The sequence below is a fragment of the Desmodus rotundus genome, chromosome 10, assembly GCF_022682495.2.
Source record: "Desmodus rotundus isolate HL8 chromosome 10, HLdesRot8A.1, whole genome shotgun sequence".
Taxonomy (NCBI): Eukaryota; Metazoa; Chordata; class Mammalia; order Chiroptera; family Phyllostomidae; genus Desmodus; species Desmodus rotundus.
Genome location: NC_071396.1, coordinates 66,003,529 through 66,020,276, shown reverse-complemented (window position 1 = coordinate 66,020,276; position 16,748 = coordinate 66,003,529). Strand labels below are relative to the sequence as shown.

Genomic DNA, 16,748 nt, shown 5'->3' with positions numbered 1-16,748 from the left:
TGGGACCTCTCGGTCTACCAGCTGGCACCTTGCCCAACCTGGTCCTTGAGCTGCCGCCTTGCCATGAGTCCTATCTGCCCCGGCTACCCATCTCCACCCTTTCTACTGGTCTAGATGAATGTTTCTTCTTTAACTCCTTTGTTGTTGGACTTCTATGCAGTTCAATTTTCTGGCTGTTGTGGTTATTTTTTATTTTTAAATTTATTGTCCTTCTTTTGATTGTGCAAGGATGCAAAGTGTATCTACCTACACCTCCATCTTGGCTGGAAGTCTCTCTTTCATTATTTTTTCAAATTTTCAATTTCTTGCTCTTTCTCTTTTCCTTCTGCCACCCCTATGATGTGAAAATTGTCATTCCTGAGGTTGTCCCAGAGGGTGCTTACCCTATTTGCATTCTTTTGAATTTTTTTCATCTCATTGTTCTAATTGGTTGTATTATGCTTCCTTACGTTCCAAATTATTGATGTGATTCTCAGCTTCATCTACTCTATTGTTATTTCCCTGTAAATTGTTCTTTTTTCAGTATTCTTCGTTTCTGACTGGGTCTCTTTTATGCTGTTGAGGTTCTCACTAAGTTCTTTGAGAATACTTATAACCAGTGTTTTGAACTCTGCATCTGATAGATTGCTTATCTCCATTTTTTTTATTTCTCTTTCTGGAGCCTTGATCTGTTCTTTCATTTGGGCCATGTTTCTTTGTCTCCTCATTTTAGCAGGCTTTCTGTGTTTGTTTCTATGTATTAGGTAGAGCTGCTATGACTTTGTCTTGGTAGTGTGGCCTAATGTAGTAGGTGTTCTTTTGAGTCCATTGATACAGCCTCCCCTATCATGCAAGCTGGGTACTCGAGGTGAGGTCTGTGTGTGTGCTGAGTACACCCTCCTTTTGCAGTTGAACTTTGATTGCTGTTAGCAGATCAGTGGGAGGGATTTACCCAGGACCATCAGCTGCAAGACTGGCTGTGACCATTGACCACCAACCTCTGCTCTCTGGAGGATCAGCTGTCCAGGGACAGGGTGGTGATGCTCGGACATGGTCTGTATATGTCCACTGCTTGTGCAGGATCTGGTATTTCCTAGGTGGTGCAGGCTAAGGTCAGCCCCTACCTGTGTTTTGCTCAGGGCCACCCTGCCTCAGCTATAAGCAATCTGAGGTGGCTGAGACTTGTGCTGGGTTTCGAGATTCCCAGGCAAAGCCTAAGCTGTGAATCTAGGCTTGATACTGCTAGTGCCAGGTCTGGGGCCACTTAGCAAGATGTACCAGGGCTAGGGGCCAGCTGTTGCTTGTTTGATAGGATTTGGGAAGTTGTGAAGCATGAGCCAAGACCAGCCATTTAGACGGAAAAGTCATAGTTTACAATTTGGGTGGGCTCATAAGTTGGGTGGGACAGAGTTTCAGGGGATCTCCAAGGCAGGGCAAACAGTTAAGCCAGGTTGATGGAGTCTCACATACGGTATCCTCCTGCTGGCCTTGTGTCTTTGTCAGCGTAGAGCTCAGAAAAGGGATAATGGCCTCTGCTCACCTTTCTATCTGAGAGAATGTTATCCCCCAGCTCCTGGCTTGATGCCAGACATTTCAGTTCCTCTGTGTATGCCACTGTTGCCTTTCAAGGTGCTACCCCAGTGCTGAAGGTCAGAGGGAATAAATCTAAGTCCATGTGTGGGTTCTTTAAGGGGAACTGCTTGGGGCTCTGAAAGTTTCTTCCTCTGACTCAGTCCCCCTTGTTTTTGCAGCCAGAACTCATGGGGACTTATCTTCCTGGCACTAGAACCCTGGTCTGGGGGTGCTGTTATGGGGCTGGGACCCCTTGCTCCTGATATATCCCTCCTGAATTTTTATCCATCACTCATGGATTTGGGCCACCCCCATCCATGTCTCAGCCCCTCCTGCCTATCTGGATGGATGTGGTTTCTTTAATTCCATAGTTGACAGACTTCCATTCAGCTTGATTCCTGGCAGTTCTGAGTGATGGTTGTTCTGTATTTTAGTTGTAATTTTGATGTGGTTGTAAGAGGAGATGAGCCATGTCTACCTACGCCACTATCTTGACCAGAAGTCCCAGCATTATTTCTTGAAGAGGCTGTTCTTTTCCCACTGTATGTTCATGGTATCTTAGTCAAAGATCAATTGATAATAAATGTGTGGGTTTATTCCTGGCTCTCTATTCTGCTCCATTAGTTCTGTATTTCTGGCTATATGCTAGTACCATACTGTTTTGATTATTATAGCTATGTAGTATATTTTGAAATCAGGTAATGTGATGCCTCCAACTTTGTTCATTTTTTAAAGATTGCTTTGGCTACTGATGTCTTTTGTGATTCTGTATGAATCTGTTCATACAGGTCTGTTTAAATGTTCAGCTGGAGAAACTACTTTTTTTTCATACCACAAGGTGTGTTTTATTAATCATACAAATAATTTTCTACAGTACCCCAGGGCAAACTGGAAAATTTAGTAGTTCGCATGGGGAGGGGCCCTCTCAGAGAACCACTGGCTGATGACAGAGATGTGGAATGTCTGGGTTAATAGTGCAGTTTGTCACTTGTGTCCATTTTGCAGGTAGTTTTTCTCCACATCAGGACTGGGGTCCCAAAGATGATGGGGTGGGGAATCCTCCAGGTCCTTAAGATATTTCACTTCACTTCTACTCAGTGCTCTCTTTGGTTGGCAGGGTGTTCTTCTCCTCCGTCTCCATCCTCTTTTAGCTTGGCCTTGTCGAAGCTTGCAATTTCCCCCATGTCCAGTTTGTCTGCCGTTTTCTTATAAAAGTCCTTGGCCTTGGCTCCCAAATCAGGGTCCTCGCCCCACTCGTGTTGCTACAGCAAGAGACCTACTTTCTATTGAATGATTGATGCTTTACTTAATCTCTGAGTTGTAAGTATTTTCGCTAATTCACAGACTAGTGTTACTTGTTTCATATTTATGAGATTAGACTTTAATAAATATTTAAAACATGTCCTTTAATAATATTTATTATAGAATGTTATTAACACTTATATTAATTATAAATATTAATAATTGAAAATTTATTAAAACCCAATTTCATTAACATAAAACAAGTAACACTTATCTTGGCAAACCACAGCTTCCCACCTCATTAGATATCATGAGATATTTTAATTCTTTGCAGGTGGGAGTCCATTGTTGATGAATTGTTTTTTCATTCATTGATTTGACAAACAGCTCTTGAGTATTCTGTTCCAGCAGTACAGCTGAAAATGAGCTCCTTTCTTCCATTTTGAATTTCTCATGTCAACCTTAGTCTGTTCTAGAAATTACCAGAGTTTAACCAGTAAGGAATGAATGTCTTGGCTGTGACAGCATAGTCTGTGCCTCCAGAGACTGATGTGTGGGATACCTAAAGCCTGTTAAGTGTCAGTGCTCGTCTGTCAGTTCTGTAAAGTGCTTTATTTTGCCTAGCAGGAACACATAACTACTGTATTTTGCTATATGTAATGTACACTTTTTTGCCCAAATTTTTGAGGGAAAAATAAGGGTGCACATTATACGTGGGTAGTACTAATTCCATATCTATCTTCTATGATGCATAAATATCATAAATTTGTTACTGGTACATAAAATTTCTTGTACCATAATAAAAAAATAAGTGCTAAAATTACTTTATAATACAAAAAGCAAGTATCTAAATATAAATAAATAAAATAATTGAATTAAAAATTAGAGATTTTTATTCCTGGAAGTTGGGGCCAAAAATGTGGGAGCACATTATACACGGGAGTGCATTATATACTGCAAAATTCAGTATTCTCCCAGGAGGAGAGAATGAAGTCTCAGATTACGCCTTAATTTCAGAATTTTTTAATCTAGTAATTCTTGGAACATAAACGTGCCTGTTTAAAAACACGAGGGAAATACTGTGTGTTACATCTCCAAGGGAGAGTCTTCGTGCATCTAGGGGGTCTTGAGCGGTTCACTTTAGGACTTGACCATAAGTGTCTTTTAGTTTGATCACAAGTACTCATCCTCTTGGTACCTGTTAGCTTGGAAAGAAATGCTATAGACCTTTGTTTGCCTCTGGCTCTCATTTTCATAGCCTTACATCTCCGTTGCCTCCCCAGTTTTGTCTGTGTTCGCTCTTTGTGTTGTAAGGGCTACTAGATTTCGGGCAGGTAGGGATTTTTCCCCTTTGGTGATTCAGTCAGTCTGGGAAATGCATATTTTGTTAAAGCAGAATATTTCCTGTTTGAATATTATCTCTGGGGGCATGATTTAAGGAGGATGGTGGCCTGTGGTAAGAGATTTCTTCTGTGAACATCTTCCCTTCAAGCATCTGCTTTAAGGTGATGCCGACACCAGCTGTACATCTCCTGGGTTCTTCTGTCCTGAGTTCTGTTCTTAGTGACACTGCTGGAGACCACGTTGGCCCTAAAAGAGACTCTCCCTCTATTGAGAAGTGGGAAGGTATTCAGAAAGGACTGGGAAGCAAAAACTTGGACTTTGGCTTTGTGCCCAGTGTGCTAGCTCCATAGGAGCCTTTACAAAACGAGAACATGGACTCCTAAGTGACATTTCTGTCTTGAGAAAAATCTAGTCGTTCCTTCCAAATAACTTAGTTTACTTTTTCTTGACAGTACGGAAACAAGATGTTTTTTGGTTGTGCAGCACAAGCTTTCTCATAAGTTGTGTTATGTGTATGGGGTAAAGAATTCAAGTCAACATAGAAGACCCCCCAAAAGTGACATTTCCTTGACTCATACTCTCAGAGGTGTTTACCATGATCGTTATTTTAGGAGAATGAGATTCTGACTGAACAGGAGGAACTTCTAGCCATGGAGCAGTTTCTGCGCCGACAGATTGCCTCAGAAAAAGAAGAGATCGAACGCCTCAGAGCTGAGATTGCTGAAATTCAGAGGTAAAGGAAAGGCAAGAGTTTCAAAATTTCCAAAAATGTTTACTTTAATATATGCATAATGGTTTCAGCTCTCAGACTTTCACATAAAAGAATTAGGCATGCAAAATTAATCATCCTAACTTTCTGAAGTGTTACAAATGGTGTTATATTCAGTAGACTTGTGAAAACCCCGTGTATCTAAGAGAAGGGAGGTAACAAACAAGCACCATTTTCTGTAGTTGTTGGTAAAGTTTGTTCTGATGTCTCACCCTTATAGCCGTCAGCAGCACGGCCGGAGTGAAACTGAGGAATACTCCTCTGAAAGCGAAAGTGAGAGTGAAGATGAAGAGGAGCTTCAGATCATCTTGGAAGATTTACAGAGGCAGAATGAAGAGCTAGAAGTGAGTTTTGGGGGAAAATAACCAAAAATCGCACTAACTTCTAGAAAGTTATAGTGATTATGTATTTCCCCTTAGAATTTTTCTCTTCCTTGGTAGCTAACTGGGGAGGCTGAGTAGAGATGAGTTTTACTAAAGAGCATGCAAGGTGCAAACTGACTGCTGGTTGGCTGTGGCCTTGTCAGGCTGTTCTAAAGTGTGGTGACTTTCCCCGACTGTAGTGTTCCACACAGACCTTCTCTTCCACTGAAAGGTGAGGCTCACCTGAATGGACCTGTTTGAGCAACTTTGAGTGACCTGATCTGTGTTCTCAGAGAAAATGAACAGAAAAAAGAAGTACTAGTGCAAGAATGAAAAACCTCCTGAATATCCCCCTGGGAGAAATAAGGGACAAAGTTTTCTCTTGGTCCTTAACTTGTAAAGCAGTGGGTGAGAGTAAATTCAGCACTAGGAAACTGGGAGACAACTGTGTGGTTAAAAGAAAACAAAATTAAATGATTTTGATCAGTTTTTTGCTTCTTACCCCAAATAAAACATTGTCTCCGGATGTTTTACCTGAGGGTTGAGAGAGAGAGAGGCCATTCTCTTCTTAGAAAGAAGTCTAAGAATAGTGAGACAGCGTTGTTTCCCTCACTGAGGTGCATTCTGCTACTGCAGCAAACCAGACCTACCCACTTCATAGAAAATTAGATGAATTCCTTACAAAAACCACCACCCACAAAAGTCCTCTCCTCAGAACCTGTGGACACAGTTCACAGAGGCTGCCCACTGAGGCTCAAGGTCAAGCAACTCACTATAACCAGGGCGTGGTGGGAGCAGCAGGGCAGTGGTTGAGGCCTAAGCCACCAGGTAGCTTCCATTCTTTAGAAAGGTTTCACATTGGCACTTTATTTTGCTTTAACATTTTATAGATCATATTAAAATCCTAAGTAGGAAAACATATAACAGAATTATAGTACTTGGTATACAGAGATAAAACTCTGATGGTTTGAACCAAGATAGTTATACCTGTCACCTAGCAGATATCCAGGTCTGCCTCCTCCAACCAGGGTTTTTCCTCTTGGGGTCTAAAGTGGCTGCTCTAAGTCTTGTGCTCTTAGTCATCAGGAAGGAGAAAAGGAGTCAAGGAATGCCAGTTGTCAAGGGCAGGGCGCACAAGTGGAACCCAGTGCCTGTTAGCAAAGGCTTAGTTGCATGGACATAGCTAGCTGCAAAGGAGGCTGGGAAATGCCACGTGAAGAGGGAAGGTGCACTGTGCAGCCAGCAGCCTGCCACAGAGGAAGGTTGGTTGGGGTTTGGGGATTAGCTATTTTGAGTTACCTCTATTTGGCTGAACTAGTGTAGATAATTCAGTGATAATAGTAATTTCCTGTGCTTCGACTAAGTAGCACACAGTTCAGATGTAAAGTAATGCTTTTCACAAAAGACAAAGGACATCACTTTTGAGACAAATCTAGGCTTTGTCCTGTCTCTAATTTCCTCCTCTAATTGTTACTTAAGTCACTTTTATCTTCCCCTTATTTAAGGGCTGTTCAGGGACCAGTTCAAAACATAGATCTATTTTAGACACTAGAAACCTAAATTTATTCAAATTGTTTCCTGTTGGTGCCTTTGTGTTTTCCAGATAGGCTTACTCTTTGTATTCAGGGACAGAGTTTACACTTGAATTTGTATGTGCCTCAGTTGCACATTCATGTTCATGTCTTCCGCTTTGCAACTCAGTTAATGAAAACAAAAACAAATTCTTATGTAGGATAGATACCCTTGCTAACTGTTCTCTGCTCCCAAATCACTGTCATTTTTACCTTCTTGAGTGACAGTAGGTCTTTTGTGTCATTCTTCAAGATAAAGAACAATCATTTGAATCAAGCAATCCATGAAGAGCGGGAGGCCATCATTGAGCTGCGCGTGCAGCTCCGTCTGCTCCAGCTGCAACGCGCCAAGTCTGAACCGCAGGCACTGGATGATGAGGAGCCTGAGAGGCGTGCGGGTGCTGTCCAGCTGCCTAGAGATAGTGCCCCGGAGACAAAAGCAACTAAAGAGCAGCCAAAGGCAGGCAAAGAACAGGCCAAGCCATCCCCGAGCAGAGACAGGAAGGAGACGCCCATCTGAGCACCCTGTGGGTCGTGGAGTCCGCCAGACCTAACAAGACCTGTGCATCTTACTGTAAACCCGAGAGTCAGAGTGCACAACTCTCTGCTGTACATTCTGTAAAGATATCTTTTCTTAGAGACTCTTCCGTCTTTCACACATTTGACTTCTCCGTGTCAGGCTCAGGTTACAGGGGAGGAGAAAGCAGTGGATGAATTGTGGGCTTGTAGGAGACAGATGAGTTTTCCAGATAGCTTATTTGAGGATTAATTTCCTTTCTTAAAGTAACTATTTTAACCCTTGAGTGGCTTCTTTTTAAACCAAAAATCATCTTTGCTTTTTTATTATGGCGGAATCAGGATCTCTTTCTCGTTCAAGGGGAGGAACCAAACAAGGTATACTCTTCCTGCCTTGTGGCTCGCCCCACAGTCTCACCCTCCAGGGTCACTGCTTACCTAGTCACTCTTGCTTGTGCCTTTTATACCTTTTTGGTGCAGATTATATCATGGGGAGCTGCCTCCTATTTCCTGACTGGCCAGAATGGCTCTTAGGGGGTTACCTTCACTCACGCTTGTCACCCTCTCCTTTGACAGCCCTAAAACATAGTTCTTGAGCCTGAGTCACAAGGGTGGCCCAGTTGGTCACAGAGCTACACTGGCCTGCCAGCCCTGGAGCAGCCTGGCCCAGTGTTGAGGAGGGGCCACCTCACTCTTTCTGGCTCCTCCAGGTTCTCATTGCTGTTGATTAGCAAATGTTTTTCATAGGTTGGTCCAAGGTAACTGCCTTGACCTAAGGAACCTACAAAAAGGATCTGTTTCTCAAACCAGAAGTCTTCTATGTGACTGACCTTCCCTTGAAAACAGAATGACTTAAATTGCTTGCTTGGGCTAGAATGTAAATGTCTCTTTGCCTGAATAAGCCATATTATCATGTTAAACAAAAGTTCTCATTATCCACATCATCTCAGTGAACCTGCTGATGGACTTCCAATTGACAAGATTGAGCAATAGCAAACAACTTTTCCCTTTAATGATAGCTGTGACCCCCAGCCCCATTTTCTTGTTTTGCCACTTCCCTGGTGACCTCAGGGGTCTGGGAGGCCAACTCTCGGGCGCCTTTGTTCAGTCACACTTTGTTCTGCCCGAATAAATGGCACCCATGAGGTAGGTCAGCTCTCCTGGCTGTGAAGACACAGTCAAGGTGATGGAAACAAATCTCCCCCCTCCCCCATGAGGCCTCTGTCCTCTCCTCCTCCTCCTCCTTAGTATTTATTTTCAGCGCCTGTTTGATGCGGTTTTCTATCCTCTACCTATTGCACTGTTGTGACTTGTTGGCCATTATTTGATTTTTGTACCAAAAAAAGCTTTGTTATAGAAATCAGCATACTATTTTTTTAAACCTGGAGAGATGATATTATGGTGACTGAAAATATGGTCAGGTGTCAAATATAAATGTATAAAAGCCTTCTTGCTGTCCTGTTGGTCATACTACATTCATTTTATATTTGCTGGCAATATTGGAGGTTTCTTTTTGTTTGTGTAAACTAATTTCTATCAAGGTGTCATGGATTTTTAAAATTTAGTATTTCATTACAGATGTCTCAGTGTTGGTTAACTAATTTTTGCCAGAACCGTTATTGATCAAGCAAATAAATTCAACAGCCATTTGAGAAAAAAATGCTTCTCATTTTTTGTACACGTTTTCGTTTAAATAATTGAGTGCCCTATGGCTGCCAAGGAGTTGGTTTGATATTTCTTTAGGTCCTAAAGTGAAAAAAATGTTTTAACTCACTTTGTGTTCCTCACCCAGGCAGAGTTGTACCCACTCACTGGCTACTAGGGTTTGCAGCAGCGCCCTCCCCTTTCCCCACTTAAACCAGCGCTTGCCACTGAAATAAATGCGCACACGTTTGCATATCCTGGCTCACTGGGTCTGCAGCCTCTTCCGTGAGTGATGTCCTGGTTCCAATGGAAAGTGAGTTTTGCCCTTCTAGCTTGATGCACAAGTCAGCTGGCCCAGCTTGGCAAAAAAGCAGGATGGTTATTGCAGTGTGGCTTTCCTGACCGGGATCTGTCAGGCGGATTACCTAATGCTGATCAGATGATTCCTGAGTAACTGGATTCAGATTCCTTTTCTAGGAGAGCTGGACTGACAGTACATCTCTGCTTGGTGATGCTGGGCCTACTGGGTTGTTTTCACAACAGGAAACTTAGGCTCAAAGCAGTGGTATAACTTGTAGGTGGTTGATATTGCCTACATCGTCACCACATGTCCGAGACCGAGAGGGAGTGAAGCAGTGTCTGTGGGTACCCTGGAACCAGAAGTTCCAATGGGTTCAAAAGAGGTGGGCGTGGGGAAGGTAAACAAGTGTGATTCTCATCTGAACTAGAGTGCCACAGCTCCAATAAAAGGTGAGGAACTGATGACAAGTCCAGCTACAATTAGAGAAAGCAAGAGCCATCTCTTTGGGAGGGTGTGTGTAGCCTTCTGAAAGGTTGCACCAATAATTTTTCAGTTTGTCACATGTGCCTGGATTTAAAAAATGTATCATTTACTGTTATTCAGATTGTGCCAGTGACCTCTGCTGTTAGCCTTCATAAGCAGGAAGCCAGTAGTATAGAGGGAGTGGTAAGTTTTCTGGAACGAAACATTAACTTGGCCCTAGTGGGTGTGGGGGCCAAACATGCATGACCCGAGGGCAGGTCCTCCAGGGATGAAGAGACCCAAGGAGAAGTGGTGTATAGCTCCCTGGGTTCAATCTGTTGACTTAGGCTAATCTAATTACTGTGGGGTCTTCATGTGAAATAGACACCCTGTTCTATCTGAATTTCAGACCAACCGTGACTAACACCTGAATATAAGGATGCCCCATGCAATCCATATTTGAGAATGCTGGGGTTTTGTGGGGACAGGGATTTGATTTATGAGCCCTTTTGCCTATAGCAGTAAGCTTGACAAAACCTTTTTCTGACTTTTCTTTTTTTTTTAAATATATTTTATTGATTATGCTATTAGTTGTCCCATTTTCCCCTATTTCCCTCCGCCTTGCACACCCCCTCCCACCTACATTCCCCCCGTTAGTTCATGTCCACGGATCATACAGATAAGTTCTTTGGCTTCTACATTTCCTATACTATTCCTAACCTCCCCCTGTCTATTTTCTACCTACCATTTATGCTACTTATTCTCTGTACCTTTTCCCCCTCTCTCCCCCTCCCACTCCCCTGCTGATAACCCTTCACGTGATCTCCATTTCTGTGATTCTTTCCTGTTCTAGTTGTTTGCTTAGTTTGCTTTTGTTTTTGTTTTAGGTGTTGTTAATAACTGTGAGTTTGCTGTCATTTTTACTGTTCATATTTTTAATCTTCTTTTTCTTAGATAAATCCCTTTAACATTTTGTGGGGAACCATTCCAAGCGTGGGAAATGTGGCTCAGCTCCCACTTGGAAAAGCCAGTGGGGAGCGAGGTTGGCGGGCAGGACCCACGTCCATGGATAGGTTCTCCAAATCAGGCCTGCGTTGTACCTAGACTGCTGACACTTGTCTTGCCAAAAGTCCCTCACCCTGAGGCAGCAAATGTTTACTGAGTATCGTTACCTTCCCAAAATCTGGGCTAGACCTTCCAGGTATGGAACATAGCTGATTTCGACCATTTCTTTTACATTGCAAATATCCTTCTTTGATGTATTCAGGGACATCCTCTCCTTTGTTTACCAAAGATAACCACCCCAAACAAACCTATGCATAATAAATGAGGACCATCTTTGATGTAAGGGGCCTAGAAAAATAATAAAAGCCTGTCAAGGCAAGGGTCAGGGCGCTCTCCTCTTGAGAGAGTGGCCGCGCCATCCCTTTTCCTCCACAGGATTTCTCTAGTTCATGTGTATTTGTATATTGCAACGACACCACCAGATCCTATGGGCCAGGATCTGTGTCAACATTTCATATAATAAGGGCTTGGTGTTGATGAACTCCTTTAATTTGACCTTATCTGAGAAGCACTTTATCTGCCCTTCCGTTCTAAATGATAGCTTTGCTGGATAGAATCATCTTGGATGCAGGTCCTTGCCTTTCATGACTTGGAATACTTCTTTCCAGCCCCTTCTTGCCTGCAAGGTCTCTTTTGAGAAAGCAGCTGACAGTCCTACGGGAACTCCTTTGTAGGTAACGGTCTCCTTTTGTCTTGTGGCTTTTAAGATTCTCTCCTTCTGTTTAATCTTGGCTAATGTAATTATGATGTGCCTTGGTGTGTTCCTCCTTGGGTCCAACTTCTTTGGTAGTCTCTGCGCTTCCTGGACTTCCTGGAAGTCTGTTTTCTTTGCCAGATTGGGAAAGTTCTCCTTCATTATTTGTTCAAGTAAGTTTTCAATTTGTTGCTCTTCCTCTTCTCCTTCTGGTACCCCTATGATGAGGATGTTGGAATGTTTAAAGATGTCCTGGAGGTTCCTAAGCCTCTTCTCATTTTTTTGAATTCTCGTTTCTTCATTCTTTTTTGCTTGGATGTTTCTTCCTTCTGGTCCACAATGTTGATTTGAGTCCCAGTTTCCTTCCCGTCACTGTTGGTTCCCTGTACATTTTCCTTTATTTCACTCAGGATAGCCTTCATTTTTTCATCTAATCTGTGACCATATTCAACCAATTCTGTGAGCATCCTGATTACTAGTGTTTTGAACTGTGCAGCTGATAGGTTGGCTATCTCTTCATCGCTTAGTTGTATTTTTTTCTGGAGCTTTAACCTGTTCTTTCATTTGGGCCTTTTTTTTTTTTTTTGTCTTGGGATGCCTGAGCCATGAAAGGTTAAGTGCCTAAGGCAGGTTCTGCTGAAAGGACCCATGCGCCCGACTGTCTCCGAACGTGCAGGTAAAAATGCTGGAAGAACTTGTTCCCGTGTAAAAAGTCTACCCGCATCCACACAATTGCAGTTCCTTGGAAAAAAGTATGTTCTCAGTGGAAGGGATCACTGCTCTTTTCTTTACAAGTTTTCCGCCTTCCGCATTCCTTCCCTCCTGTCTTTATTTTTTAGGTCTGGTAATGCTGATAGTTTCTCAGCTAGCAACTGTGCTAATAATGCCTACTACAAAAGGTTAAATGATTCTTAGTACTGTACTGTACACATCAGTTGTTATTACTTGAGAGAGACAGAGAAGAGAACCCAGGACAGATTTGTAATGAACCAGATTGGCCCTTTGCCCCAAGTGTAAAAAAGTGTGGATTACTCACTAAGCACACGCACATGTTCTCATGCCGGTATCTGTGGGCTGCCTGTCATTTGGTCACAAATTGTAGTTCTCTGTTAAAGATGGTGAGCCAAACGGAGTACTCTGGGCAGCTGGAGCAGGCAGCTGCACTAATTCTATGACCCTGTTGTACCTGGCCGGCCCTCGCTGCTCCTGGCATTTGCAGGAAATCTGCTGCTGTATGTTCCTAGGATTTGGGTTCACCACCTGGTGCTGCCATCACAGCTGCTGGAGTCATGACCAACTGTCACAATGGCCATTTACTGTGTGGGTAGTTGACACTGAATGCATCTGAAAGCATTCGTTTTCAACTGAGGGGAAAAAATGCAAATATTAAATGCTTAACAATCTTTTTGATTATTGTGCTGTTGAAGATACAAAATAATGGTGTGGCCCTGACTGGTGTGGCTCAGCTGGTTGGACGTCATCCCACAAAGCAAAAGGTCACCAGTTCAATTCCTGGTCAGGGCACATGCCTGGGTTTCAGATTCGGTCCCCAGTTGGGGCACACGTGAGAACCATTCAACTGACGTTTCTCTCCCTCTCTTCCCCTTTCTAAAAATGAGTAAAATCTTAAAAAAAAAAAAAAAGCCTAATCAGTGTGAAAGATTCATATGCTAAAATTACCGACTAAAAACTCTAAATAATGGATCTTGCCAAATTTAAGTCAACAAAATTTGATGTGAAAAATAAGTAGAGCTTGGTAGAAGTAAACCCAAAACAGCACTGTAAAATGTCACATAGACTAAAATCTGACCATTGAATGGAATATTTGTCAAGTTTTCTAGGAAAAGAATTCTCAAGGAAAATAATTTCTGTAAAAGTATAAAACTACTCTCTATGGAAAATGGATTCAGAAATTGACAATGGGGTTCACAGAAAACTTGTTTAAAAACATCACTGTTGGAATTTTTAAGTCAAAATGTTCTCAAGGTCAAAACATCTATTGAGTAAAAACATTCCTATTCAAGGGGTCACAAGATTACCTCAGTTTGGAGTTTCTGATGGAGGAATTTGAGAGTTGCGCCTCCTTTCCCACTATTACCTGAAATGCAATCTGGCTTTTCTAGTGGGAAGGAGATCCATGAACTATGTGGGCCCTGACCTATCCAGTTCACTTAAAAACCCTGATGGCCACCCTCCACGTGGGGTTCCCCAGTGTCCATCCACACATGGGCTCTGGTGCGAGGCGCATTTGGGCGCACAGAACCCAGCCAGCCCTATTCCTCCCGCTGACACCTCTCCCCCATGGCCACTGGTTACCAGTTGCTCTATTAGATGTTCTACATCTAGCGTGTTTATAAAGGCTTATGGCAGAAATTGAAAAATACAAAACCAGTCTTGCTTACTCATGTTTATTTCTAGACTCAACTTTTCCTCTGGTTTGAGTCAGGAGTATTCATTTTGATGAGGCCATTTGCCTGGTTGAGTTGTTGGGTCTTTTTCCTCCCTGTTACTCACTGTTGCTCTGGGATTTACAGAAATGTTACCATGCACAGAAATAGTCATGTGTCCTGGAGCCTGGGACACAGCACTCTTTCCTACAGATGGTCTGTTTAAAACCTTGCCACCCCTCCTTGCAGCATCGTTCCAGTGTCTCCCAATACACTAAGCACACACGCCTGGTGTTTCAGGCATGCCATGTTCCCCTGGAAAGCTGGTACTGGAAGGGACATGACATTCTGGATGTTTCCTTTGGCATATTCAGCTCACAGTGTGCTGAGAAATGCTCATCCCCATAGAAACTGGGACCTGGACTTAAGAGGTCTGAGAATAATCAGTAATTAGCAGTGCACCCAACGCCTGCCCAGCAGACTGAGAGTCGCCCAGAACAGTGTTTCCTGACAATATGCTGGCAGCTTGGGCAGCTTAGGGCACTAACCTGGCGGTGCTGTCAGGAACTTGGCGCTTGTCCAATTCAGAGTTTGAAGGCTTGAAAAATGACTGTGGTCTGGCACCAGAGAAATATCCCTAAGAGTTGGCAAAGAAGGTGACTGTTGAGCCACTCCACTAAGCGGTCAAATAGGAAATTGGCTGGCTGGGTAAATTCAGTGGGGGACACTTTGATAGCTCATGAAAGCTCGCAACATGTTTCTCTCAGACAAGGGTAAGGGTGGCAGAGATCACTTAGCATCCCATGAGCTAGGAGTCAGGCAGGATGGTGAGGAAGGAGCCTGTGTGTGGGAGGGCATGGTGGGAGGGAGGAAGGAAACCTGGCAATGACCATACACAGGTTGAGAAAAATGCAGTTTTCCTCCTTACCTTGGTTATTAAAAAATCCTAAGATATCCCAGAAGATCTAAGGTTACCTGCCAGTATTAAGTCCCAATGGGGACATAATTATTGCCACTCTACTCATTTTTCTATTGTGAAGGTAATAGTTTGAGTACGAATTACTGGTTTTTGCCTCCTGGGGGATTTCAAAGAGCTGTTGAACCATTAATTTTCTAGATTTGTTTGCTTTTGTAACTGCCCCTGGAAGCCCATCTTTTCCCTTGGAAGATCTCATACAACAAAAGCTGCACATGAGACAGGAACCAACAGCCCTTGCTATCCTCAGAATTCCACAGCCACAGCTCGTAACACACCTGACAGAGGACAAGCCACACCTGGACCAGCCTTGGGGAGCACAGCACCCAGAACTGCCACCTGCCAAGAGCAGAACCCTGCCCACGGGGCATGTGCAGATTTCAAAGAAATTAACTAAACTAGTCAAAAGAGAAATTTTTAATCTAGTTTTCCCATTTTATACTAAGTCAGTAATACAGGTCACAAATTGCATTTATTCGCAGATAGCTATAAAACAATCAAAAGTGTATATATATATCTATACAGATCTTATTAATAAATTTTATTGGACAAGAGAACTTGTGCCACAACAGTTTAAACAGCATGATTAAAGACTGCAACACTCCTAAGAGTGGTCACAGGTATGTACAGTATGTGAAGAAAAAGTTGCCCCTCAGAGCTGATCATGATCAAGTTAAAAACACCTGATGTACAGTATATGTGCTAATTTCTTTCAGGTCATGACCAGCATGAAAAAAAATTCAGGACACACAGATAACTCAGCAAACATTCTGTAAATGTGTACAGCAATATGCTGCATTTATGAGTTAAAATCATTCTACTTTAGTGTTAGCATCAAGCCCTTAGGAAAAATTTTTAAAAATCTCCTTTTCTGTTAATACATATCAAAACTATTCACGCTTAGGGCTGGACGGGGCAGCTAAACACAGAACCGCACAGGTCCTTGCCTTCATGGGAACAGCGAGGGCTAATACTGAATGTCTCTTTCATATCCTGGCTCACAGCCACCTTCTGGCTATAATTCCATCTATCAGTCATTAAATAAAACCAGGAGAAAGCAACGCAGGTCTCTGGGAATCTCATCCCTTCCATAGGAAAATGCTCTGCCAATTCAAGTTTCACTCAGTCAGGAAGACAGAAGATTTAAGGCTTCGGTGACAATTATAATCCTCTGAGAAATTATTTTCCCTTAAAGTCAAGATAAGATAATAGTGTTTACTGTACTTTCTCTTGACTGTTAAAATCCCTGGTGTCTTTGTAGGCAACTTGCATCTGCAATTAAGCCTGCAAGAGAGGAAGGTCTCTCTTCCTCCCCAAAGCATCCTAGCTCACACACGTGTGGAGCACGTGTCGAACCTCGTCTTCTTAGGAAGCAGGAAAGACACCGAGGTTTACGCTTTCTAGTAGGTTGACGAAGCTGTGCTCATGGCATCTTCAGAGACTTTGGTACTGGCAGGGTGGATGCTTGCAAAGTACTTGACATCACTGTCACGGTCCATCTGAAGAGCCATGATGGTTTGTTCTACAGCTTCCTGATGACAGTTGGCAGAGGTTAGGAAATAGTCTGGAAAAGAGAAGTGAGATTACACACCTTAGCCTAACATCTCAGTTTTGTTAAGTACAAGTACACAAAGTTCTTAGTCATAATAAAATATTTTTCTACAAGTAAAAACAGCTATGCTGAATTATAAACAGTAACTCAAAAAAATCCCCAAATGTAAGAAAGATGTATCTTGACTGACTATATAAGGTTCAATGTCATGGAAACTAATAAATACATTAAAACTTACACTAGCTATAGCTATTAATTAGCTCAGTAAAAGGAAAAACACTTCGAAACACACATGGAAAACCAGAGTCTTCT

General features: G+C 42.6%; 2 protein-coding genes across 8 annotated transcripts in view; one reads left to right on the top strand and one right to left on the bottom strand.

The window, feature by feature from the left end:
• RALBP1 (ralA binding protein 1) overlaps positions 1-8,683 on the top strand; it is a 66,901-nt gene extending 58,218 nt beyond the window's left edge. Inside the window, exons 8-10 of one of the 3 annotated variants that reach the window (XM_053912722.2) lie at positions 4,749-4,870; positions 5,127-5,250; positions 7,093-8,683. In XM_053912722.2, the coding sequence (XP_053768697.1) occupies positions 4,749-4,870; positions 5,127-5,250; positions 7,093-7,359 (513 nt within the window). In that variant the 3' untranslated portion in view covers positions 7,360-8,683. Of the gene's footprint in view, positions 1-4,748; positions 4,871-5,126; positions 5,251-7,067 lie in introns of all 3 variants that reach the window. The other 2 variants (XM_053912723.2, XM_053912724.1) reach the window with 2 other exon arrangements.
• Positions 8,684-15,283: 6,600 nt separating this feature from the next.
• The window catches only part of PPP4R1 (protein phosphatase 4 regulatory subunit 1), a 75,922-nt gene continuing 74,457 nt past the window's right edge, over positions 15,284-16,748 (bottom strand). For all 5 annotated transcript variants that reach the window (XM_053912336.1, XM_053912335.1, XM_053912333.2 and 2 more), the window contains one exon: positions 15,284-16,448. In XM_053912336.1, the coding sequence (XP_053768311.1) occupies positions 16,285-16,448 (164 nt within the window). In that variant the 3' untranslated portion in view covers positions 15,284-16,284. The remainder of the gene's footprint in view (positions 16,449-16,748) is intronic.